The sequence below is a fragment of the Trichechus manatus genome, unplaced genomic scaffold (genome assembly GCF_000243295.1).
Source record: "Trichechus manatus latirostris isolate Lorelei unplaced genomic scaffold, TriManLat1.0 scaffold00089, whole genome shotgun sequence".
Lineage (NCBI taxonomy): Eukaryota > Metazoa > Chordata > Mammalia > Sirenia > Trichechidae > Trichechus > Trichechus manatus.
This window is the reverse complement of record NW_004444025.1, coordinates 4,634,519-4,660,994: the sequence shown is the minus strand read 5'-3', so window position 1 is coordinate 4,660,994 and position 26,476 is coordinate 4,634,519. Positions and strand designations below refer to the sequence as shown.

The 26,476-nt window shown below is 40.0% G+C and overlaps 1 protein-coding gene across 2 annotated transcripts in view; it reads right to left on the bottom strand.

Annotated features, from left to right (window-relative positions):
• Positions 1–26,476, bottom strand: part of RAPGEF2 (Rap guanine nucleotide exchange factor 2) — a 314,468-nt gene that overhangs the window by 159,674 nt on the left and 128,318 nt on the right. For both annotated transcript variants that reach the window (XM_023736619.1, XM_023736618.1), the window contains exon 4: positions 23,959–24,042. In XM_023736619.1, the coding sequence (XP_023592387.1) occupies positions 23,959–24,042 (84 nt within the window). The remainder of the gene's footprint in view (positions 1–23,958; positions 24,043–26,476) is intronic.

Genomic DNA, 26,476 nt, shown 5'->3' with positions numbered 1-26,476 from the left:
CTTTGGACATGTTATCAGGATGGACCAGTCCCTGGAGAAGGACATCATGCTTGGTAAAGTAGAGGGTCAGTGAAAAAGAGGAAGACCTTCAATGAGATCCACTGACACAGTGGCTGCAATAATGGGCTCAAGCATAACGATCATGAAGATGGCACAGGACAGGGCAGTGTTTCGTTCTGTTGTACATAGGATCGCTGTGAGTCAGAACCAACTCAAATGCACCTAACAACAACAGGTTTTGTGGGTGCCCTCTCTCTCTTTATATTATACACACACACACACACACACACACACACACACACACACACACACTTATGTATAAAATTTTGCTTCTTCTTCCAAATGCTCATTGGACACATACTACAGAATCACTATTATCAATATTCAGTTCTGTAATCACACAGAGTTTACAAAATACAAAAATCATTAAATACGGTCCCTAGTCTTAAGTAACTTACAGTCTAATGAAAAGTAAATACATAAATGGTTGTAATAACACATAGAACCACGAGTAGCATGAGTTTAACAAAAACCAAAGTGTAGTATCTGTCTCCTACAATGGCATCTTAAAACCAAAATGGATTTACAGAGTGTCAGACCTGAGGGAAAAAACTTAGAAAATCATATAGTATGGGGTTCTTTTGGCATTTTTTCCTTTAGCTTCACACTGTAAAGCATGCCACATTCATATTTGCTACACAGAGGGTCCTCCAACATTTGGATTTAGAAAAAGAATCCCTACTGGTGATAATATGCATGACCCCTGCCACCCAGCTCTCCCCATGAGGGCTGTCCCTCCAGTTCAATCCTCATTTCACAGGGAGAGACAGTAAGCCCTAGTGGGTTAAGTGAGATGCCTGAGATCATAATCAGACTCCAGGATGCAGGACTCTGTTATACCACATCGACCTCTCCTTTCATCTTGCTCTCATCTATAGTCCTTTTCTATATTCAAAAACATAAATTCTAGTCTTTTGCAAGCTTGACATTTATGAAGAGTAATTCCCAAACGTCCTCAGGAAAATTACTGTATCACATCACATTCCCCCATAAAGCACCAACCCAATGACAAATCCAGAACAGAGCTACGTCAAGAGGTGGATTCTCAGAGGTTGGTTAGCCGCACTCACTAACTAACTAAGTGAAATGGACACATGAGCTTCAGTAATTCAAAAGGCAATTCAAATTCAGCAAAAATACAAATGACCATCAAGGGCTTTAGGGTTACCCTTGCACAGTCAAAGCTTTGAATGTCAAATCTATAAAGATCAGGTTATCTTCACTTCAGGCCAACTGCTACCAGAACTTCAACAGAACATCTGCTTCTTTGAAATGACACTCATGATACCACGTACCAAGATAAAAAATGTATTTTTTGAAGTTGAAACTCCCTTATGTTTAAAATTACATAGCATATTTTTTAATTTCAAATTAAAGTATTTTTTTTCAGATTCATCCCAGTCTTCTAGCAGTTCACAATTTCTCTAAGTGTATGTACCCATATATGTATGCGTATGACACATATTAATACATGTATATATGAATAAGTACCTTTCAAAAGCAATAAAGATATAGGTAACAATTATCAGTGATACTTGGCCTGAAATGTAAAAAACCTGACCTTTCTATACCAGATACCAGTCTTGGATAAGAAGCCATAGAGGGGGGGTGGGGGTGGGGAAGAGGGAGAGAGGGTCTTAACTTAATCACTATAGCCTATTTTAAACCCTTCTGAACCGTTCTCTATAAATACACTGTATAGCTTCAATCTCAGTGCAGTTTCAGAGTGTCCTTACAAGCTTACATTAAACCAGAGATGACATCTAAGTGATGCAGGTTCACTTAGGGTCAATCTATTGGTTCTCTGTCATACTCCTCCCCCCACAAATTAATTAAATCCATAAACTCACCAGCAAATGATTAATGAAAAGACCACTTGGAATGTAACAACCAGATTATTCCTAAATGCTTTATCTCAGGGGCTAGTAACCACCTAAAGGTATGGTTGCTCCAAAAACCGTAACAATCCAGATATTCTTTCCCATTAAATTACTTGCTCAACTTTTTGTACAAAACAAATTAAAAATTAAGAGTTATAAATTATTCCTAAAATTGAAATAAACCAAGTTCAATATTTTTACAGGTACAATATGACATGACTTTATAGTAGCAAAAATATGCAGATGAAAAAATGAGTAAAATCAGTCACTACATAATGTAAAATAGAGAAATTTTTAATAGTCTGCTAAACTTTCCTTCACATTCAAGACTCATAACAAGATAGCAGAGAAGTGTGCACACATAAAGCCTTACCCAGTTTTCATCAACACCCATAGATAATGAGACACTGGACAGGGTGCTACAGGCTCCGGCTGTGCTAAGGCCGTGGGCACATCTCCCACCCATCCCAAGCTGAGTCGAGAGCACTCCCCACCAGTGTGAGTTTTCCACGTAAGGCCGCTGCTGAGCACAGAGGCCTCCTCTGTCAGTGTCCCTCCTCTGGCCCTTTGTATGGGCCTCCGCAATCCTGCTGTACGTCACAAGGGCTCAGTGGAATGCAGTTTCTCAGAACTGGAATGTAAACTCAGTCATGTCAAGCTGTACCCAGCTAGGAAACACACAGCAGTCTAGCTGGGTGAGATTACACTGACAGGCAACCCTATTTTACAACATGATTTAAAATATAATACTCTGAGAGATCAATTTTTTGCCCTTTCATTTCTAGCAAAGGGAAGGCAATTACCACATTTTATTTTTCTCCCTTCAAAATCTAAGTAAATGACGGATGCTTCTAAACCACCATCAATCTATTTATTTAGGACCTACAAAAACACTCATGAGACACTGTCTTTGACAGCAGGGTAGCTACTAAGTAAAAAAAAAAAATAGCAATTGTCCAGGCTATGAATTCCAGTCTCAGAATTCAGCAGAATACGTAAGACTAAGTTTTAGTAAGAGTATAAAAAGCAAGTGGAATGAAAGACTTACTATAAAAATCCATTTACTCTTTTTTAATATTTTGGCTTCACATACTCATTTGTTTAGCAACAACAAAGTAACAGCCATTTAAAACACAAACATACACACTCAACGTACACATATGAACTGTGTGTGTGTGTGTAGTGTGTATACACACACTACACACCTTTTCTAAAGCGAGGACTTGAATTGACAGGCTCATATTTCAGAATTAGTATGTGGAAAGCAATATACATTTAACAATTTATAAATTTCCTTTAAAACTCGTTTAGAAATCTTCTCACAATCATGACCCTGCACACATGAGCAGAGGTTCACGTCTCTACACGCTGAATCTCAGCTCACAACCTTTGCTTACGAAAACAGAGCACCTGTGAAAACGTTACAGGGGAAGGCCTCCCGGCTGTGTTCCCCTCTGTTCGTTCCTCGGTAGCGTTTCTACTTCACTACAGTAGAGAACTTCACAGGACAAGCACTAAACATACGACATTCACACTATTAACATTTTAACTCCTTTTTAAAAAATCTAACCTGCACTGCCTTCAACATTTTTGAAGCACGGTAACAGCAACAGCGCTGTCATCTCCACAGGAGCTCTTCCCTCCGCAGCACGGAGCACACCCATCTCCCCATGTGCTTTCTCAGTGAAGCCACGCACCCGTGGCTGGGCAGAGAGGCAACATTCCTTCTGTAGGCTCATTTCCTGCTTCCACGGCCCACCCACCTCTCTGGGCTGCAGCTATGCGTTATGCATGTTGTATGGGCACTGTTTCCGCATACCAGCCGGCTGACCTCAGCAACTGCCTGACAGACACTCTTTATCAACTTCTATGAATTCATTATCTACTCTCTTGGAAGTCAAGGGCAAGTAGGGAAATCTGCAATGTCTGCTCTCCTGTGAGTCTTCAAGGTCAAATGCTTAGATGTGCTCAGCAATGCAATTCTGCTATAAAAATTTACCCAAGCTGCACTACAGACGAGGTGCTCTCCACCAAAGAGATGCTGAATCATATACTTGGCGGGAGGGATTATTGTGGAAGAGACTAGCATATATTTAAATCAAAATAGCATGGGAAAAGTTGGAAAAAAAAAAAAACTGCCTTTGCTCTTGCTCTTCTCCTCAAAAAAAAAAAAAGGTGGCTCTTACCTCAGCTGTTTTGGGGTGAAGAGAGCATGCAGTGTTTCCCTCCTGCCACAATCTAAACCAGCAAAGCACAGTGGTGTGATGACTACACTTCAGTAGTATGCATGTCCTCGTGACTGAACTGCTGGGGACAGCTCAGCTGAACTGATCTGCTGCTATCAGCCTACACAGCGGCACAGACAGGTCTCTGCTGATCACAGTGCTTTGTACAGATGGCAGTTGATTGGTTTGTGTGAAAGTTATGGTCCATGACAGCTTTTCCCTTCAGCACAGAGACACACGCCTCATTCCAAAAGCCTCTGTTAAATGTTCACCAGGACAGGCTGCAAAGCTGGCGATGTACAGGTTCAACGAACAAGGAAGGTTAGCTCTAATAACTTATGTAACAAATGATATAACTTTTATGAAATGCATTAAAGAGGTCAAATGAACAGTTACATTAAGAAAAAGCAAACAGATCTATATAATTTAATAATGAGAAAAATGGCGAATTAATGTGTGGTTCAGATTTGCCCTAAACCAATAAGAACCTAAACTGATCAAGAATCAAACAAGATTTCAAGAAAAACCAAACAGCTGGTATTCTTAAAAGGCTTATGTGAATGACTCCAAAACCTAGCCACCAGCCCCCCAAAAATCCGACACATACTTAAAAGTAGTTGAAATAGCAGGCATGTCTTTGTAAGATATGACCTAAACAGAAATGCAGGTCACTTAAATAATATTGCATTCCTAGTTCTTGGAAGTTTAAAAACACACACACACATTTCTAAGAATGCAAAGCATCAACCCATGTGTAATTTCTTACAGAGATATCAAGTAATAAAATGCTGACTTATTGCTGAATATTTGTGGGAGGGCATATGGGAGTACATCCACATGCATATATAGGTTTGGCTGTGGGTATTTCTACATACATCTCTGTATGTGCTGCATGTATATTCATATATGTAACAGAGCACACAGAGGGCACCGTCATGGAAACAGCCTAGACACATCCAAACACCTCACGGGACGGAGTTACTGGCCTTAAGGCTAAGGATCACAGTCTCAGGGGACATCTAGGTCAATTGGTATAACAAAGCTCATAAAGAAAACATTCTACATCCTACTTTGGTGAGTAGCATCTAAGGTCTTAAAAGCTTGTGAGGGGCCATCTAAGATACAACTACTGGTCTCTTTACATCCAGAGCAAAGGAGAGTGAAGAAAACCAAAGACTCAAGGAAACAATTAGTCCAAAGGACCACAGGAACCACAACCTCCACCAGCCTGAGACCAGAAGAACTAGACAGTTTCCAGCTACCACTACCAACCACTCTGACCAGAATCACAACTGAAGGTCCCAGTTAGAATGGGGGAAAAATTGTAGAACAAAATTGGAATTCATAAAAAAGACCAGATTTACTGTTCTGAGAGAGACTGGAGGAGCCCCCAAGGCTACAGTCCTTAGCACCCCTCTAACTTGGAACTGAAGCCATTCCCAGAGATCAACTTTCTGCCAAATAATAGACAGGCCTATAAATAAACAATGACACATGTGAGGAAAGTGCTCCTTAGAACAATCATCTGTAAGACACCAAAAGGGCAACATATGCCCAAAAGCAAAGATGAGAAGGCAGGGAGGGTCAGGAAAACCAGATGAATGGAAATGGGGAGCTCAGGGTGGTAATGGGGAGATCTCACTTAGCATCAAAATGTAAAAAGCATATATAAGTATGTACGGATAAATCTAAAGGACAATGTACATAATGTGTACACTAAAACTACAAAAGGGAACTTCATCTTGCCAAGGGAAGTTACATACCATGTTCATAGATTGGAAGGCTCAATATTGTTAAGATGGCACTACTTCCAAACTGATCTATAGACACAGTGCAATTCCAAAAAAATCCTAGAAAGCCATTTTTGACAAAATTAACCAGCTGATTTTAAAGTTTATATGGGAAGGTAAAGGACACATAGGAGCTAAAACAATTTGGTAAAGAAAAAAGTTAGAAGATTTATACTACATGACTTCAAAAGTTAATATAAAGCTATACAAACGAAGACATTGTGATATTGATAAAGAATATACCAGTAGATTACCGGAACAGAAGAGAGATTTCAGAAACAGACCTAAACAAATATGATCAAGTAGGTTCTTGACAAATGTGCCAAGGTAATTCAGTGGATAAAAAAGTCTTTCCAACAAATTGTTCTGGGTCAACTGCATATCTGAATGGAAAAATATAAACCTCAACCCTTACCTCATACCATGTACAAAAATTAACTAAAAAATGGATCTCAGACCTAAATGAAAGAACTGAAACTATTAAACTTCCAGAAGAAAAACATGAGTAAACATTTATGATATCAGGTGAAAGAAAGATTTCTTAAACAGGACACCAAAAATACAAAGTATAAAAGAGGACATTGATAAAATGGATTTTAGAAAGACTAAAAACATTCGCTTTTAGAAAGACATAGTTTAAAAAAAAAAAAAAAGGCAAGTCACAGACTGGGAGAGAATTTTTGCAAAATATATCCAAAGAACTCGTACCCAGAATACATAAAGAATCCTTAAAAAAATAACAGACAATCCTATGTTTTTAAATGGGCAAAAGATCTGAAATAACACTTCACCAAAGATATATAATTGGCCAATAAGCACATGAAAAGATAATCAACATCACTAGTCTTAGGAGAAATGTAAAATAAAATCACAATGAGATACCACTACACATCCACTGGAATGGCTAAAATTAAAAAGACTGACAATCCCAAGTGTTGCAGAAGATGTGGAGCAACCAGAACTCTCCAAACTGTTAGTAGGAATGCAAAATGTTACAGCCACTATAAAAAACAGTGTGGCAGCTCCCTATAAAGTTAAACATACCTTCACCGTACAACCCAGTAATTCCATTTCTAGGTATTTATCCAAGAAGTAATGAACACATATATCCACACAAGCACCTGTTCATAAATGTTCATGGAAATGAAGTAACCCAAGTCACCATTTCCAAATTAATTTTGTAAAAGATTACTACCTTAGTTTGCAAAACTCAATAGGATTTATAAAATCTAGCATCCACTTTCTTTAAGAATTGGAAACATGTTGCACGGCATATTTAAGACAGGTCTTGAAATAATTCTGCATTGGGATGGACTAGTGTTGCTGCTGGGTGCTGTCGAGTTGATTCCAAGTCATAACTACACCATGTGACAGCAGAACTGCCTCATGGGTTTTGTAGGGTGTCATCTTCACAGGAGCAATTGTCAGGTCTTTCTCCCACAAGCTCCGAGGTGGGTTTAAACGACCAGCCTTTCGGTTAGCAGTCAACCACTTAACCATTATGCTACCAGGGCTCCGTACTGGGATGCGCAATGAGGCAAAAGAGCCCTGGTGGCGCAGTGGTTTAGAGCTCGGCTGCCAACCAAAAAGGTCGGCAGTTTGAATCCACCAGCCGCTCCTTGGAAACTCTATGGGGCAGTTCTACTCTGTCCTTACAGGGTCGCTGTGAGTCGGAATTGACTCGACAGAAACAGGTTTGGTTTGGTTTTTAATGAAGTGAAACTTTAAAGTTGAGAAAGTCTCTGTTGCCTTCCTACTCACCTACAAAAACAAAAAAAAAACACAAACCCGTTGCCGTAGAGTCAATTCCAATTCATAGCGACCCTATAGGACAGAGTAGAACTGCCTCTTAGGGTTTCCAAGGAGCAGCTGGTGGATTTGAACTGCTGCACTTTGGGTTAGCAGGCAAGCTCTTAACTAATGCACCACCGGGGGCCCTTACTCACCTATAAGTATCCCTTTTTTTCTTTCTATTTTCTCCCTATTCACCAACCCCTCTACCCTACCCTACCCCATACCCTCAAGCTTTTCCAGGCATCTCTATCCTCTGCAGTCTCTCAACACATATAACTCAGCATACTAAAGTCAAATATCTTCATCTCAATTCTCATTTCACCTCATCCTCTCCAGACCTGGTTATTGCTGTGAAGGTGTCATTCTGGTGGGCATCCAAATTCAAAGCACTGGAACCATCTTTACTTTTAAATCTTCTAAATTACTCTTGCATCAAGACCCATCACCTTCCATATAAGTGAAAATACCAGTCAAGCCCTTAACCATGGCATGCAAAGCCATTGAGAGAGGGTTCTGGTCTCAGTATTAGTGAACTGTTCGCAGCAGCAAGATGAATCTTCCAGGGTCTTATTCTACTGATCTTAAACCTTCAACAGCTACATTTCAATTCCAAAGTCTAATGCCCAGCCTCTCAGTTCGCCAAAGCTGATTGATCATGTGCTTATAAGCTTTTAAAATGAGAGTCGAAGGTACAACTCAGAAGTAGTGAACCAAAATGTCTGGGGCCTGTCAGTATTTCACCCATTCTAAGCCAGGCGAGGAATCGCTGGGTAGTGCTGGTAATGCACTCAGCTGCTAACCAGAAGTTTGGAGGTTCTAGTCTAACCAGAGGCCATCTTAGAAGAAAGCCGTGGAGCTCTACTTCTGAAAAATCAGCCAATGAAGACCCTGTGGAACACATTTCCACCCTGACACGTATGGGGTCGCCATGAGTCGGAATCCACTTGGTGGCAACTTTTTTTAAAGCCAGGTGAGACAAATTGGCCACGTTCGAAAACCTCTACCTTTGTCATCTTGTTCCCTATTACCTTCTAACCATCTTCATGCCAAACACATGGACTCTAATTCCAGATTCAAAAACACAAGGCCTCTAATCCAGACTCTAAAAGTATTTTGTACTTACTGCCCCACAAGCACATTCTTAAAACAATTAAAACTCATACTTCTTGGCCTTGAGTGGTTATCAGGCAGATCTTCTCTCGTATATTTGAAGGGCTATGATTATTTCATATAATAATCATATGAAATAAATCAATGAATCAATTAAAAAAACTGTTTGCTTTAGTCACAATGCTGCTTCCATACACAAAATTAACTACACATAAAGGTTTTTAAAAGTTCACTTAAACACAATAAAAATCCAAAACAAACAAATTCGTTGCCATCAGTCGATTCGACTCACAGCAACCCTACAGGACACAGTAGAACTGCCCATATGGTTTCCAAAGAGCACCTGGTGGATTCAAACTGCTGACCTTTCAGTAAGCAGCCGAGCTCTTAACCACTGCGCCACCAGGGCTCCTCTTAAATGCAACAGTGGTTATAAATCCTGAAGATCTTATTCACAGAGAACTATTTTGTGTTTCCAAAATTATATAACAATTTAAAATTCAAGATCAGGTAACAAGGTGGTAAAGTGAAACAGTTTCAAGACTCTGAATAACAGTTAATACGTCAGACCACGTTAGCCATCACAGCAGCAGAAGAAAGGAACACTAATCCTTGTCTTTGATATATACCTGTATACAATGGCATCCAGAGACATATGATTTAGACTGATGAAATGGAACACTCTCAATAATTAGGAGTCTTTTTACTTGTAAAACTGAATTTAGTATGAATACTTAATGACCATTTTCTAAATTCAACTTAATGAACGAAATAATCATCATCATCATAGGAACGTGTTTGATAGATTTTGACCACTGGTCTAATTTTTTTAATTACCTGAAAATGTTTAATTAAGAAATAAAAGAAAGTTAATGAAACTAACACCCTCAGCAGCTTAAAGCTATATACAGGAAGGCTATCAATAAAAGATAAAATAATAATTATCCTGAAATATCTGACTAAAAAAAATCCTTAAAGGCGTAACTATGAAAATACAGTTATGTTTCTGTAGATATATAATTACGTGAACACTCAATACCAGAAATTGTATTTTACGTTTAATTGCAAAAATATTTAACACCTATAAAGTCACAAATATAGATATGCAAATGCAAGTATCATCTAAGGAAATATACATTTTTGAATATTTGAACTGATAGTTCAATACTTTAATCAGTAATAAACATTAAGCACAGTTTTAAAATTCACCTTACATTTATAAAAATTCTAATATAAAAATAAGCCGCGATATACACGTCTAAGCTATTACTTCATATTCTTTTAACTATTAAACTTTCTTGAAACACTTTTAAACAATGTAACCAAAAAAGAACAAACGAAACCTGTTGCTGCCCAGTGGATTCTAACTCACAGTGATCCTACAGGACAGGGCAGAACAGCCCCATAGGGTTTCCACGGCTGTGATCCTTACAGAAACAGACCATCGCATCTTTCTCCTGCGGGGCAGCTGTTAGGTTCAAACTGCCGACCTTACGGTGGGCACCCGAGCACTTTAACCACTGTGCCACTAGCGCTCCTTAAATAATGTAAAGTACATGCAAAAAATAAAGTTTGGTGCATAATACAAAATTAAGTCATTTTCTTTACCATTAAAATGTATGATCTTTTGTCTTTAAAATATAATTTTATTCATGATAACAAAATAAAGGCCCCTCAAACTACAATTAATTGAAAACTGTTATTTTAATACAATCCAATTTCATTGACCATAATTTTGTATGTATCAAACTCTTTTAACAATATCCTTACTCTTGTTATTTTCTGTGCGTGTTCCCAATACTGACAGTATGCTTCTGTAAACATAAAGAAAGTTAGCTGCTACATATTTTAAGACGTACTTTGAATTCATACAGGTGAAAGAATAATTGACACATTCCTCCACCACCCTCCCAAAACACATAATGTGAGTTCCTCTGTAATCAGCAGTAGATAAACAACTCACGTGTTTACACAGAAAAACAATCTCATATCTCACTCACACACACGTCAGTTTAAAACCTTTATGAAATATAGTAATATTTATTTCTGCAACAGAAATCCAAACATCACTGCAAACAAGGACTTCCAGGGTAAACTGTCACACACTAATTTATACCAAGGATCATAAATGAATGGCAAATTCCCTGACTAAAGACTTCAAGCATCAGATGACTTGTGATATCATGTCGACTATACACACAAAAACATCAGTCCTTTTCTTTAAAGCTACTTACTTTGTGAAGACACTACAAATGCCAATATTCCAAAGACCACGAAACCTGTATTTATACGTACAGCACGTCTGTGAAGCTGCAGTTATAGCAACCAAATTCCCAACTTGATCCAGCAATTTAACCCCGTTTCTAGAGAGGAGTTTTTCTCTGTATATCAGGTATCATATCAGAGTATGACTTCAATGGGATGAAGTGGACTAAATAATGTTAACAATCACATAAAGCTTTCCAGGACCGAGACGTTTGACAATGAAGCAGAGAGTGCAACTAGTAATCCAAGGGGGAAAATTTTAGTGCATCCCATTGTATTTATTTACATAATTTACTCTATTCATTTAGAAATCTATCTTCTTTCAAATTTAACACAGGATATATTTACACCAAGATCAAGTAAACTCTCCCTTCAATATCATCAACTCCAGTCAAACCAAGTCCACATTCGTTTTAGAATTTTATTTGCTTTATTTAGAACCTCTCCCAGCATTCCCTTAAAATTTTTAATACATATTTTTGCTTACGTGCAACATGGGAATACAGGACTTGAGTCAGCTTTAAGACAAGTAGGAATAAGAGATGATGTAAGACCTGCAGGAGTGTGGCAAAGCTGATGAAGACTGAGCACAGGGCTAAGGAGAGTGACCTGGCAAAGAAAGATAATAAACTAAAGGGAACGTGAGGGGAAAATAAGAAGCAAGTGTAGCAGAGACTACTGGTTGCCTACTCCAATATCCGCTCTCCTCCTTTTCTTCAAAAGTTATTTCCATTTCATTACTTTTGCAGGCACACTGAATCCTGGAGTAAAAGATTTCACGCCCAGGTTCCTGTGTGGCTTGAAGTGGCAAAATGACTACATTCTGGACAATGAGATACAGACAGACACGTGGCTTTAAGGAATCCGACTCCGATGGAAAGACAGCTGTTTGTTCTTCTGCCTTTCTTCCTGCTTCTAGCTTCCAGTGCTGACCTGACAGCTGGAGCTTGGCAGCCACCCTGTGCCGTGCACTAACCCTGAAAATGGAAGCCACGTGCTAACACGAGTCGAAAAGAGCAACTAGAAGCCTGTAACCTGTCCTACTGTGGAGCCACCATACCACTCTGGACCATCCACCTCCAGGGCTCTCTACGTGAGAGAGAAATTAGCTCCTGCTGTGTTCATGCTACTATTTTATGCGATCAAAATTAATTGTAAATAATACAGTAAGCAAAACAATAAGACACCTTTGCCTTTCTATCCCCTCTTGTGCACTCCTGCACAGATCAACTAGGACGAGCTTCTCACGAGCTTCCTGCAACTCCTTCTTCCATCACCTTGCGATCTCATTCTTTTCCCTGCTCTTCTCCTTTATCTTAACATTAAATAAATCACCGCTTACTGAAAACAGCTATTTCTAAATGGGAATATGTTGTTTTAACATTATTAAACTTTTTAAAAGTGATTTTTTTAAAGGCAAGTTAAAACTATAATCTCGAACCGATATGACTCAACAAACATTTACTAAATGTCTGCCATGGGCTAGGTACTGGGGAAGCATAGACGGAGAAGACAGCCCAGGCCCTTGAAAATTTCCCGGCTTAGTACAGGCATGGAATGATCCTGACGGGAATACAAGGGTAGAGCTCCCAGAGAACAACACACGTAGAGCTGAATGTTTTCACAGGTGTCTGAGATGCGGGTGGAGATGAATGAGACAGCAAAGAGCCGTGTCCGCGAGACGGGAAGAACAGTCAAGGCACAGGTCTGTCCAAACCACGGTGAGGAACTCAGTGTGACTGGAGACGGCAGAAGGAGGACTGTAGGTTGGAGAGACAGTGAGCTTCCCTGCATGCCTCACTACCAAACCCAAGGCCACTGATTCTGATTCACAGAGACCCTAAAGGACAGAGCAGAACTGCCCCATAGGGTTTCCAAGGAGTGGCTGGTAGATTCAAACTGCCAACCTTTTGGTTAGCAGCCGAACGCTTAACCACTGCACCACCAGGGCTCCCACTAAGGAGTCTGGATTTTATCTGTTTAGCTGTTGGAAGTCATTTAAATTCACTATGCAAGGGATCAACGTGAAAAGTTCTGTGCTTTTAAATGACTATGGGAGCCCTGGTGGCACAGTGGTTAAGAGCTCGGCTGCTAACCAGAAGGTCGGCGGTTCGAATCCACCAGCTGCTCCCTGGAAACCTTAATGGGACACTTCTACTCTGTCCTACAGGGTGGCTATGAGTTGGAATCGACTCTACAGCAATGGGTTTGGTTTCTTTTTCTTTTTATGAAAGAAGAAGTAAAGGCATTTGGGGAGCGATTTTAACAGATCAGGTGACATCTGAACAAAGGCAGTGGCAGTGCTGATCCACGCACTTGACTTGATAGTGTCATTTCTAACTCTAAAGCACTATTTGCTGAATAACAGTTGTCAGAAGTGAAAACAGAAGTCAGAATGGAAACTCGGAGAAGTTTCCGGAGTAGGAGACCACAGTTTAGTAAGGGCAAGCAAACTTGCAGGTGTGTGTGTGGCATTTCAGATACAGTACGTAGAGTCCGAGGGCCCTGGAGAAGATCTACCATTGCAGGTACACCCTGAACTCCTTCACCCTCTCCTCCCTTTCTTGTACGCAACTGTAAGGTGTAAACTCCAGAAACCCAATCATTCCACTTCACCATGCCTATGCCTAAACAGCTGAAAGTTGCAAGAAACAAACATAAATCCAGGGCGACAAATATCAATGGCTGTCAACACCTGCTTTGTTTCACAACTTCTCTCTCTTCAAAACTCCCAAATACCAATCACTGAACTCTCAAATCTACCAACCACCATGAAACAATATGTGCACTATTTAATGCGAAGCTAGCTTGTTTTGTAAATCTTCATCTGAAGTACAATAAAATAAATAATGCACATAATCGTTTAAGTAACTTCAAAAAAAAAAAAAAAGAGTTGGGTACAAACCCAGCCCGTCAGCGTATGACAACAGCACCAAGGCTATTAACATGTGGCACACAAAAATATTTTATGGAAGGATGAAGCGCAAAGGACTCGATAATGATAACTGCCAGGAACTCTTCCGTATCACGGATACTAAATAAAATAAGGAAATAATACAGAAAGTAAAATCTATCAACCAACCTATACCTGTATCCTAAGCTGGTTTAAAAAAAAAAGGGAGGAGGGGGTTGAAATGCTTTCACTTTTTCAAAAGCTAATCCCCCCTTTTGGATTTTATCCACTTCTGCAACTACATCCCTTCTCTCTTGCACTATCTGTTTACGCCTCTGTACTGCATCATTTCCTTCAACACGCAAACAAGCCTTGTTGTTGCTGTTGCTAGCTGTCAATGAGTCGGCTCCAACTCACGGCAACCCCATGTACAACAGAAAGAACACTGCCCAGTCCTGCGCCATCTTCACAATCACTGGTACGCTCAAGACCATTTTGTGACCACTGTGTACTACGAGTGCCTCCCAACCTAGGGGGCTCATCTTCTAGCACTATGACGGACAATATTCTGTTGGTATTCATAGGGTCTTCATTGGCTAATTTTCAGATGTAGATTACCAGGTCTTCCTTCCTAGTCTGTCTTAGTCTGGAAGCTCCGCTGAAACCTGTCCACCACGGGTAACCCTGACATTATTTAAAATATGGGTGGCACAGCTTCCAGAATCATAGCACCACGCAAACCACCACAGTACAACAAACTGAGAGACGTGTGGGGAAAACAAGTTCTAGCATCTCCAAATTTTAAAGAGAGAAATCCCTCTTGACCCCACAACAACTTCCAGCCACCATCTCATTTCCCTGCTCCTTTTCACAATGAGATTTCTTGGAAATTTATCTATAATCTCTTTCACCAGTTTTTCTCTTCCCATTGTCTCCTCAGCCAGCTCCACCATTACACTGAGACCTGCTCTGTCAGGGCCATCCGTGACCTCCATGTTGCTAAATCCAAAGGTCACGCCTCTGTTCTCAGTCTCCCCGCAGCACTGGACAAACTGACCCCCCTCCTTCTCAAAGCACTCTGTTTTTGGCTTTGAGGACTCATGAGAAGGATCCCTATGGGTTTAGTTCTGCACTGTATGCCAGGCAGGCACATTGAGACGCACTCAATATTTGTAGGATGAATGAGTAAGATAAACGTATACGCTTATAAAGAACTGCAGGTGAGCAGCTTAGGACAGAGGTCAGGACTGAAGGTCTTATTAATACTAATTAAGCCCAAGCTATTTCTTGAAAAGATATAACTAATAATCTAGGGTAATTCTGATTTTAGACATCAGTTCTGGTCATTTTGGCAGTTCTTTTGGTAAAGAATTCTCCTAAGATACTAATTTATTGGGATACCTCTCATTGTGATTAGGTTTTGTAGATTAATATTTTAAAAGAATAGTACATTTACTGTTCACTCTTAATAATTATTTATGTAGTATAATCCTTTAGAAAACTCAATACAGGTTTGTCAGTTTTTAAAAACTGCTGTTGGATTAAGTGTGGGGAAAATCACTACAAAAGACTGGGGAGAAAACAGACCAGTCATAGAACACTGATACATACATACACACATACATACTTATGGATATATGCTGTTGCTAGGTGCTGTCGAGTCTGTTCCAACTCACAGTGACCCTATACACAACAGAACAAAACACTGCCCGGTCCTGCACCATCCTCACAATCACTGTTATGCTTGAGCCCACTGTTGCAGCCACCGTGTTAATCCATCTTGTCCAGGGTCTTCCTCTTTTTCGCTCACCGTCTACTTTACCAAGCATGGTGTCCTTCTCCAGGGACTGACCCCTCCTGATAACATGGCCAAAGTATGTGAGACGAAGTCTCGCCATCCTTGCTTCTAAGAAGCACTGTGGCTGTACTTCTTCCAAGACAGATTTGCTTGTTTTTCTGGCAGTCCACAGTATATTCAACACTCTTCGCCAACACCACAATTCAGAAGCATCAATTCTTCTTTGGTCTCTTTATTCAGTGTTTGCCTTCTGGATGCACACGAGGCGACCGAACATACCATGGCTTGGGTCAGGCGCACCTTAGTCCTCAAAGTGACATTTCAGATTTTTAACACTTTAAAGAGGTCTCTTGCAGCAGATTTGCCCAATGTAACATGTCGTTTGATTTCTTGACCACTGCTTCCATGGACGTTGACTGTGGACCCAAGTAAAATGAAATCCTTGATGACTTCAATTTTTTCTCTGTTTATCATGATGTTGCCTATTGGCCCAGTTGTGAGGATTTTTGTTTTCTTTACGATAAGGTGTAATCTATATGGAAGGCTGTGGTCTTTGATCTTCATCAATAAGTGCTTCAAGTCCTCTTTACTTTCAGCAAGCAAGTCTGTGTCATCTACATATACATGTGTACTTAATCCAATTATATGTACAGTGATACATATATGTACATTTTTACATTAAAACAGAAGTTCAGTTTCTATGACTCCCTGCCTAGTCAAGTGTTTTCATTAACCGACCAACTACAGGTCTTAAACACCTGTTTCTGCAAAATAAATAAAATAGCTTTATTATTACACTTGATAAAGGGTAGTGTAAGACATAGCCTGAGAAAAGCAGCTCTGACACAATTTATTAGCCTTTGCTGATTCTGCCATAGTCCACTAACTTCTGGTCATTCAAAATATCAATTAAACAAGCTCTTATGAATAAAAACTGTCTCTTTCTCTTGTAAAGACAGAAACAACTTCTAATAATGTTGACTATAAAGAATACTTCTAAAAGTCTTATGTATCACTTCATTTAATCCTATAAGTTATCTTCCCATGACAGGAAAAATAATACATTATTTTAAACTCTCTGAGGACAATTTTAATGATTTGTAGTTTCTGCTTTGTTTTGTCGTTTTCCCATTCCTTCTTCAATAACTACTCTTTCTCTTCTATGCTTCTTAATCTGTGTTCCCATTGTTTTGATTTTGCCCATACCTGAAGGCAAGTCTTTGATTTACAACGTCCAGAACTCTGCTCCTCATTCTTCTTCATACTTTTTGGATACAGGTAATGTCCAGTAAAGGTACCTTGCCATAAAGTAACTCATCAGTGGGCTATGGTGAAAATGTCACTCCCCATCTGCAATAAGGCATCGCATGCTGTATAATAAATATGTAGTCTTTCAAAATGACTCCTAATCCTTACAGCTCTTTACATGAAATTTGGAGTGTTTAAATATGGATTCAGTCCCTACCACATAAATACAGGATCACTCTTTCATTGTCTCACCTTCTTTTCCCTCAAAAGCTAGCAAGCTCTCAGAGCATCAGTGAACTCCTCCTGCAGCACCGACAGGCAGAGAGCAGCCCTGCGGTTCTGAAACTCAAGTAGCTCATTGTTCGTCATGTGAATCAAAACGAGAAGATATTTCAGCCTCGCAGAACTGATTAGTTAAATGTCTTGTTTCCCCACTTATCCTCATTATAGCTGCCAGCTCTGATTTAGAATGTGATTATTAAGAAAGAGTACCATAGCACAATTTTGATTTTTAAATTGTGGATATATTTAGTATCAGTGAAGGAAAAGCTCTAACTGTAAATGGACACAGTCAACGTGGTGCAAATAAACGATCTGCACATTCCTCCCGACCTCCCGCCAAGGTTACCTGAGATCAACTGACCAACAGTCTTGGCCTTTCCAACCGAGTTATACAGCTTTGTAAATGCGAACTCTCGTTTATGCCATCATCACCAATGTTTCTCAACCATTTCACCCCCTAAACTATACTTCTACTCTAGCTAAATGGTCCCATTTCTGGGCCTTTATTGGAGCTATTGGTTATGTTTGGATGGCCCACCCTCAATCTCACTTCTCTGACACCACTCCTGCTCTTTGCTATGTCTGAATCTCCTTTCCCGCTACTTCCCAACAATCTGAATCATAAACCCAACACAAAATTCGCCTCCTCAAGAGCTACCCTTGATTATCTCCCACATACATTAAAATACTATTGAAGGATTTTTGCATTGTGTGTAGTCTTTGCTAGATTAATTTACACTGTGTTACCTGTTTAGAAATGCCTGGATAATTTTTTCATGATTCATGTATAACTGTCTCATCTCACCAGCCAGACAGGAAGTTACATGATAGCACAGAGAAGATGGTCTTTGCTTCCTTTGCATACTCCAGAACTTAACATAGAGGCCATGCAAGAGGACTTGATACACGTTTTTATTAATGTTTGAAACAGCATGGAAATACGCCTCAAAATTTGAACTATACCGAACCCATTTTAGAATGAGACAGAATAGTGCACAAATATGGAGAGGGCCCATGGACCAATCCTCAGTTTTGGCGGCACTTCAGTGTACAACAGTCCCCCCGACAGTGCCTTGCCGGTTTTGGACATAATTTCTGAAGGAACCTATAGTGCACAGGTTACAGTGGCTGTTAGGCCTACTGTCCGACATCACCTGGCAGTTAGAGTCTAACTTCTATGCACTGGCAGCCTCTGCCCCTCTGTACAGGCCTTTGTGCCCAGTCCCTCTGGCTCCCAGCCTTAATCACAACCCTTTTCTTGGCATCTTTTCAAGTTCCTGGGCTGACAGCTAGCCTGGCTCATCTTTTCCTTCAACTTTACAGCCCCACCCTGGCCACCTCACTAATATGAAGTGAAAACACCAACACAGAAAGTTTTAAACTGCCGGAGCAAAACATATATATGGATGTTTATCGTTATATAGAAGCCTGGTGGCACGCTCAGCTATTAACCGAAAGGTTGGAGGTCCAAACCCACCATCTGTTCCATGGGAGAAAGATGTGCAGTCTGCTTCCATGAAGATTTACAGCCTTGGAAACCCTATGCGGCAGTTCTACTCTATCCTATATGGTTGCTATACAGTGGAATCAACCTGACGGTAATGGGTGTGGTTTGGTTTGGTTATGATTAAACATAGCATATATGATCACTTCTATTAAAAGGTCTTACCCTGAAGGCCTCTATCATAAAAATTTATTCTACTGAGAAAATCAAGCTCACTGTTTTAACAGGAGTGATTTTTTTCCAGGAATGTGACCCACATAAATTCAAAGAATAGTCTATCTGTATGACAGTAACAGTTCACGTCTTAAAATATGTAGCATACTGTTTTTACAAACACATATAAAAATGATTGGTAAGTTAGTGGAAAAAGACTCCAACTCCATGAGTTAATACACAACCTAGGTAAACTATCTCCTTTCTAACAAATAGTCCAAACAAGTTGCAAGTTTACAAACACAATCTGAGACTCTTTAATATCTAAATTAATTTTTTGGCCTTTCAGAGAAGCCAGCAGCCAAAAAATAACACATTAATCCAAGTGATTATGCTGTGACTATAAAGCAGGGCTTCAGTATTTATCGAGTGGTGCAATTTTAAAAGTGAGAAATGTAGAAGTACATAGCAATTTCTATTACGGTTCCTCAGACATAATGAGTTAGGGCACATTATTAATATTTTAACATTATTCAGTCCATTATGTAGCAAAAAACAAGGGTATATGAAGAACAACCACTTCTAAACCTGTAACTATAAGACAATATACTTTTCATCTACTGCTTTCTAACCCTGGTGGCGCCGTGGTTAAAGCCACTGACTGCTAACTGGTCGGCGGTTCGAAACCACCGGCGTCTCTGCGGGAGAACGATGTGGCAGTCGGCTTCCGTAGAGATCAAAAGCCTTGGAAACCCAAGGGTCGCAATGAGGTGGGACTGACTCCATGGCAGGGGGTGTTTGCCTGTCACAAATGGTATCTCTGAGAAAATTAGGGGGCAACTCCTTCCTCAAGACACTTCACTGTCCTCTGCCTAATCAACTTACTGTATCACCCTACAATGACTACGGACGTAAACCGCAGCATCTAGAGCTGTGAAGCACACAACCTGCATGACACAGCGTCTGCATGCCTCGCTCACAGGCCGGAAAAACACATACAGTTCGTACTGTTTCTATATTCATCCATGGCAAACGTTCCCTATGACCCCATGCACTGTATTCCCAAATTACTTTTGCTCACCATCTTTCTGATGATTTAAGGAACCTGGATCTATTTTAAATAAGACTTGAAGAAAAACATAACTATATATTGTACATTGCTTCAAGAACAATGCAAATTTTATTCCAAATATGAATTTAGCTCTACCTCAGGGCAGCATTACATGTAATGACATAAAGGGCATGAAACTACAGTCACTTGTACAAATGCCAATGTTTCCAAGATTTGATAAATTTGTAATAGATTTATAGTAAAACTCATGAAAATAACATTTCTATCACTGAACTTGCTTGCAGCGGGGAAGAGCAGACAAGCTATCACTGACAGTCACGCAGGGAGTCAGGCTCCGTAAATACTATAACCTTTATAGAGCATCCGTGTCTGAACAACCAAAGTAAGTGGCGTATGACCGAAACAACCCTCATCTGTCTAAAAAGAGAAAGAAGAAAATTAGAAAGGCATAAAATGCTGATCGAAATGTCAACTGAAGGCTTCAGTAATGAAATCTAAAAGCCAAACAGATTTTCTGCAATGCACATTACCCTTCTCACCTACTAAAATCAGGTACCAAAGCAATTGCATAATAATTAAAATTATTAAAATGTTGTTCAACGCACTTTGACTCAAAACTAACTGTTTAGAATGAATTACATGTCAAAATGAGTTGAAACTTTCCAGAAAGTGCTCAGCTTACTTTCCATCTATACCGATAACCAACTTCTAGACTAATTTGACACCACCACAGTACGTGCGCAGAACCGCCTATAAACGAGTTGTTTTACAAAACAAGATGTTACTAACACTTACTCCAAATCACTCTTTTATCAAACCTCAGAATATTCGAGAGAGAAAAATACGAATGAGTCAGTAATGGCAACTTTTAGCGTAGTACCAACAGAGGCTCTCTCTTATTAAAACAATCTCGGTACATTTCTAAAGTAACATTCCCAAGGAAAACAAACAACTCGGAGAGAGCAAATGTCACCAGGTGCAACGTGAAGGAATAACCTATATATAGTACTAGCCTGTCATTCAGTCTGAAACACCATTCCTTCCTTCGTCCCTTTAAAGTTCCGGACTTGTAAGCATTTGATATACAGCCAAGAGAAAGAGCAACTTGTATCATCTTGTAAAATAATTAGATGCAGAGTTCAACAGGTTCATGAAATAGGTCTGAACTGTAAATGCTCTTTCTTCCAGAATGGCAGTTTTTTGAACATTAGGTTCCCGTTTCAGAGGTTAGAACGAACTGTTTTTCATCTAGCTGATGATGGCTGGTAGTCAAGGAAGACCATCGCAGGCTCCTTCACTGTTCTAGGACCTCAGTCTATGAGTTAAACTTGTCCAGCAGACCCTGTTATCAAAATGGTGAAGAAGTCACCGACCAGTGTGCTCTCTAAGATGTGTGAATTTTAAATCACATTCACTATGACTTTATTTATAATAAAAAGTACCAAAAAATTTACCCTTTATAATTAACTACATTGTGGAAAGTTCAAAAAATTGAACATTAAACAGATATTAAAGTTTAGAAAGAGCTAACCTTTATAAAGCACTTTTAATAGCGTGAGGAGATGCATACACGGAGACTTTTCTTGAAATAAGCAAGATACAAAACAACATGTAAAATATGATCTTAACTGTGAAATACACATACATACAAAGAACAGAAAGAAAAACACAAGAATATTAAAAAGTTATCATCTTGGGTAGAGCATTTTAGGTGATTTTTTTTTCCCTTTCTCTTTGAGAATTTATGCAGTAATACTACTTTTTGGAGTTCCTGGGAGGTGCAAGCAGTTAACTGATTCAGACGCTAACCAAAAGTTTGGGGGTCTGAGTCCCACAGAGGCGTCTTAAAGAAACGTCTGCCAATTAACTTCTGAAAAATCAGCCACTGAAATCCCTATCGAGCACATTTCTACTCTGACACACATGGTCACTCTGAGTTGGAATCAACTCAATGGTAACTGGTTTTGGTTTATTATTACTTTTTACATTAAAATTATATATATAAAAACGCACCAATGCTTAAATACTGTTTGCCTACACCTTCTTTCAAGTTCAGAAAGAGTTGAACAGAGCCTCCCAAAAAGGGCCAAACAGCACACTCTGTGTTTGAAGCAGTGAAAGAATTTTGTACTCCTCTGGGACACAGAACTCCTGGACTTACAGAACTAGTCCACAGGGTCACTCCAGGCTTTCTAGGAGAATGCCAGGAGGTCTAGCATACTATACCGTCAGCTTCTTCATTCATAAAATGCAGATAATAACTGCACCTACCTCAAAGGACTGTTGTAAAATTAAATGCTTCAATACATATATAAAGCATTTACACGGCACCTGGCAGACAGAAAGCACTATAAAAGTCTTTGCTATGTTACCGTCGTCATTTTATTACTATTACCACAGTAACACAACTATTACTTCTACTACTAGTACTATTACCAATGCTGATATCATTGCTATGACTATTGCTACCGTAAGAACACCAACGGTAGGCAACAGTGTTCCTTCCTCATAGGGCTGTTTCCCAAAAAGAAAAATGCTTGCCAATCTGATCTCAGGAAGTGTAAGGGCCATGAGGCCAGGAGATTGCACCAGATGTTATTTTTAATTAGATGCAATGAGCCTCTGGCACTTTCACTACCCCTCTGGCCGCCAGATGCCCCGCCACCCTCCTATCACCACACCCAGCCTGACTTCCCTCCGCACATCAAGTCACTGCTCCCTGACTCACTGACTGTTTTTTTTTATAAAACTTTGCTCATATCCTTAAAGTAGATTCTTAACATGTTCCTGGCCTTTTCACAAATCATTTACTCAAGTATCTTTATTAAAGAGTTAGGTACAGAAAAGGTAGGTCACTTGTACCTTAGTATTTATTTAGTAAAACAAAATAAAAATACTTGGTCAATGTTTTAAAAAAATCTTCAGTCAACTAAAATAAAAACATTTAACTGTAGAAAACACACAGTTAAGGGGAAAAGAGAAGTGCTGATACTGGCAGCCGCTGACACCTTTGCAGAACCCGAACACACGCAAACCAAGAAAAAAGGCTCCATCAGTCGATTCTGACTCATGGGGACCCCGTATGTGTCAAACTCTACGTGCTCTACAAGGTTTCCAATGGCTGACTTCTTGAAAGTAGATTGCCAGGCCTTTCTTCCAAGATGCCTCTGGGTTTTCGAACTTCCATCCTTTTGGTTAGCAGCCAAATGCTTTAACTGTTTGCACCACCCAGGGACTCCTGCACACGGGCAGCCCGACGCTTACAGCTGATTGGAACAGAGGTCTGCATCTGTCCCAAGCTGAGCCAATCAGATTACATCCTGAAGAGTTCAAAGTCACAACACTGGAACTACAGTCAAGACGGTTATAAATCAATAGTCAGAGACATATAAGCCGAAGTCACAGGGAGAAAGAAACGCAGGCCTCGGCAAGGAGGAAGCCAATCCACAGAGATGCAAATCCCGGAGACCATATGGTCCTGAGAGGCAGAAAAGTCAACGGCAGTTCCTGGCTTTCCACTTCCAGCCCCACGGGTCTCCTTACATGCTTAGAAGACTGTTACAGTCTTACAGCTAATCCCCCTTTCGCATAGCCATCCTGAGGCAGATTTCATTCCCTAGGAACAAAGATGCCCTGAATACAGGTGACATGTTCACGGAACAAACACTCATGTCACCTGCGTGTTTTTCATTCTTGGCCCTTTGTTCCAAAGACTGGAACAGTGTGCACAACACAGAATAGTCATTTCTTAACGACTCACGTGTCAATACCCCAAAGTACGGCCTTGCTTTGTGTTAGGAGAGGGAGAATCAGGAAGAGAAAGAATTCTGCAAAAACATTCCAAGCTTTATGGATCATCCACTGTAGACTCTATTATACTATACCTGCTTCTTGGAAGAAACATGGATTCCTTGATGAACACGGAACCAGAGAGAAGGATATACCAGCAGGTCCCAATATCATCAGGACTGAAAAGAAAAGATGACACAATCAAATGACGGATTGTAACAGCATAAATAAATAAATAAAAACAAATACAGCACAAAGTGCAGCACCATCATGAAGAAAAATACAGAAAACCTACATTAAAAAAAATTACTTAATTATTGGAATAATTTTTTTTAGTATTTTTATTTATCTCCCAAATAAGCAAAAAACTTTTACTAGTATATTCAAATATTTTAAACATTCCTAAGACCTGTAGCACCTATCCTGCCTAAATTATATTTTTTAGTTTAATTTTTTGAACAGGAAACACTTTCACTTGCGCCATAAATCAAAAAATATAAAGAGGTGAACAGTGAAAACTTTTCTTGTCAAGCCTTTCCTGTCTGCCAACTTCCCACAGTCCCCAACCACATCATGTGTACCCTTTCAGAATTTCTCTACGCAAATACACACAAATGGGCATGTATGTTCTTATTCCCATCTTTTAAAAAAAAAATTAAGATTTCACACTCTACACCCTGTTCTTTCCTTTGCAGTAACTCTTAGAGATCTTTTTTATGAGAAGACAGAGCACCTGCTTGTGTGTTTGAACAGCTGTACAGCATCTCATTCCATTGTAGGGATGTGACTAACTTGTCCTACTGGTGCTCATTCAGGTTGTTTTCAATCATGTGCAATAATTTAAAAAGAAAAAAAAAAAAGGCCATGAGTAATCTTGTACATGCAAACTTAACAAGAGGAGAAAAACCCAGGAGTACAACTGCTGGGGCAAAGGGTAAACACACTGTAACAGTGACGGCGGAACTGGAGAAAAGAAGGGAGACCAGGCACCAAGCAAGTCCAAACCCCAGCAGAACAAATTACATTAGCTCTCAAGGCTTGAAAATAATCTGGGCAATGGCCTCACCCTCCACACTCTTGGTGTTGGTCATGCTCTGGATTCTGTGTAGAGGCCTCTCAGCCCTGAGCTTCAGCTTCGAGTTCTAGGCCCACTGGGATGGCAAGATTGCTCCCTCAGCTTTGGACGGCCCCGTTCTCCTACTCCATCTAAGTGGCAACCCCACCATCTCAGCCCCGGCAGGCCCTGGTCTTCTCCGCTTGGGCATGGCAGCCTCGCTTCCTCAGCTTTGGGCAGCGGCCCCATCCACTTGGCCAAACTGAATGGCAGCCCCACACTCTGGAACCAAGCTGATGAAGATCTGACTCTTTAAAACCTAAGAGGCCATGGCCCCACCCTTTGAGACCAAGGCAGCTCTGTTTCCTATGCTCCTTCCAACAGTTTGCTGATACAGGATGGTCCTTTTCTGTTCTTGGAGGATAACAGATGTAGCTCCTTTGGCCTGTTACCTGTCTGCAGAATTCCAAGAGGCAGACAGCATTCTTTCCGTTCATTCTTCAATGTCCCTTTCGGTCTAAACTGATGGGTTTTCTGCTGTGATAGTTGGTTAGATCCATCAGTCACAGGCCTAATCTCTTTAACAAACGACTGTATAACCAAGTCCTTGGAGAACATTCTAGCACATGTGTCCTTAGTTTGTACAGCAGAATTTTCCAAATCTTTCAGTTCTGTTTTCATTTTGCACAGATCATTTTTAAGTACTTCTCTTTCCTTTCGCATTTTACTATAAGCGGCAAGGAGAAACCATGTGGCCCCTACATGACCTTGCTTAGAAATTTCCTTAGCCAGATATCCAAATTCGTCACTTACAAATTCTATCTCCCACCAAACATTTGAAAATAATTCACACAAGTTCTTTCAACTGCATAAAAAGCATCGCTTTTCCTCCACTGTCCAATCACATGTTTATCGTTTTCTTTTAAAGTCTCACCAAAAGCACATTTAATGTCCACATTTCCAGCAACACTCTGTTCTGGCGTCATATGCATTCTCTAAGATGACAGAGACCTTCTCTATAACTGTCCTCACTGTCTTCTGAGCTCTCACCAGAACTGCCTTTGACGACCACAGTTCTACCAGCAGGCTTTTACTATCAGGCACCTGAAAACTCTTACAGCCTCACTCATTACCTAATTCCAAAACCACTTCCACATTGTAGGTATTTGTTAGAGCAGCACCCTCACTTCTTCGTACCAAATTCTTAGTTATCTAGTGCTGCTATAACAGAGATACCACAAGTGGGTGGCTTTAATAAACAGAAATTTATTTTCCCACAGTTTAAGAGGTTAGAAGTCTGAATTCAGGGTGCTAGCTCGAGGGGAAGGCTTTCTCTGTCGGCTCAGGAGGAGGGTTCTTGTCTTTCTGAGCTTCAGTTCTTGGGTAGTCTTCATGTGGTTTGGTATCTCTCCTCCCCCATCTCTCCTCTGCTCGTTTGTTTAATATCTTTCATATCTCAAAAGAGACTGACTCAAGATATGCCCTATACTAATCCTGCTTCATTAACATAACAAAGACAACCCATTCCCAAATGGGAGTATAACCACACACATAACCCC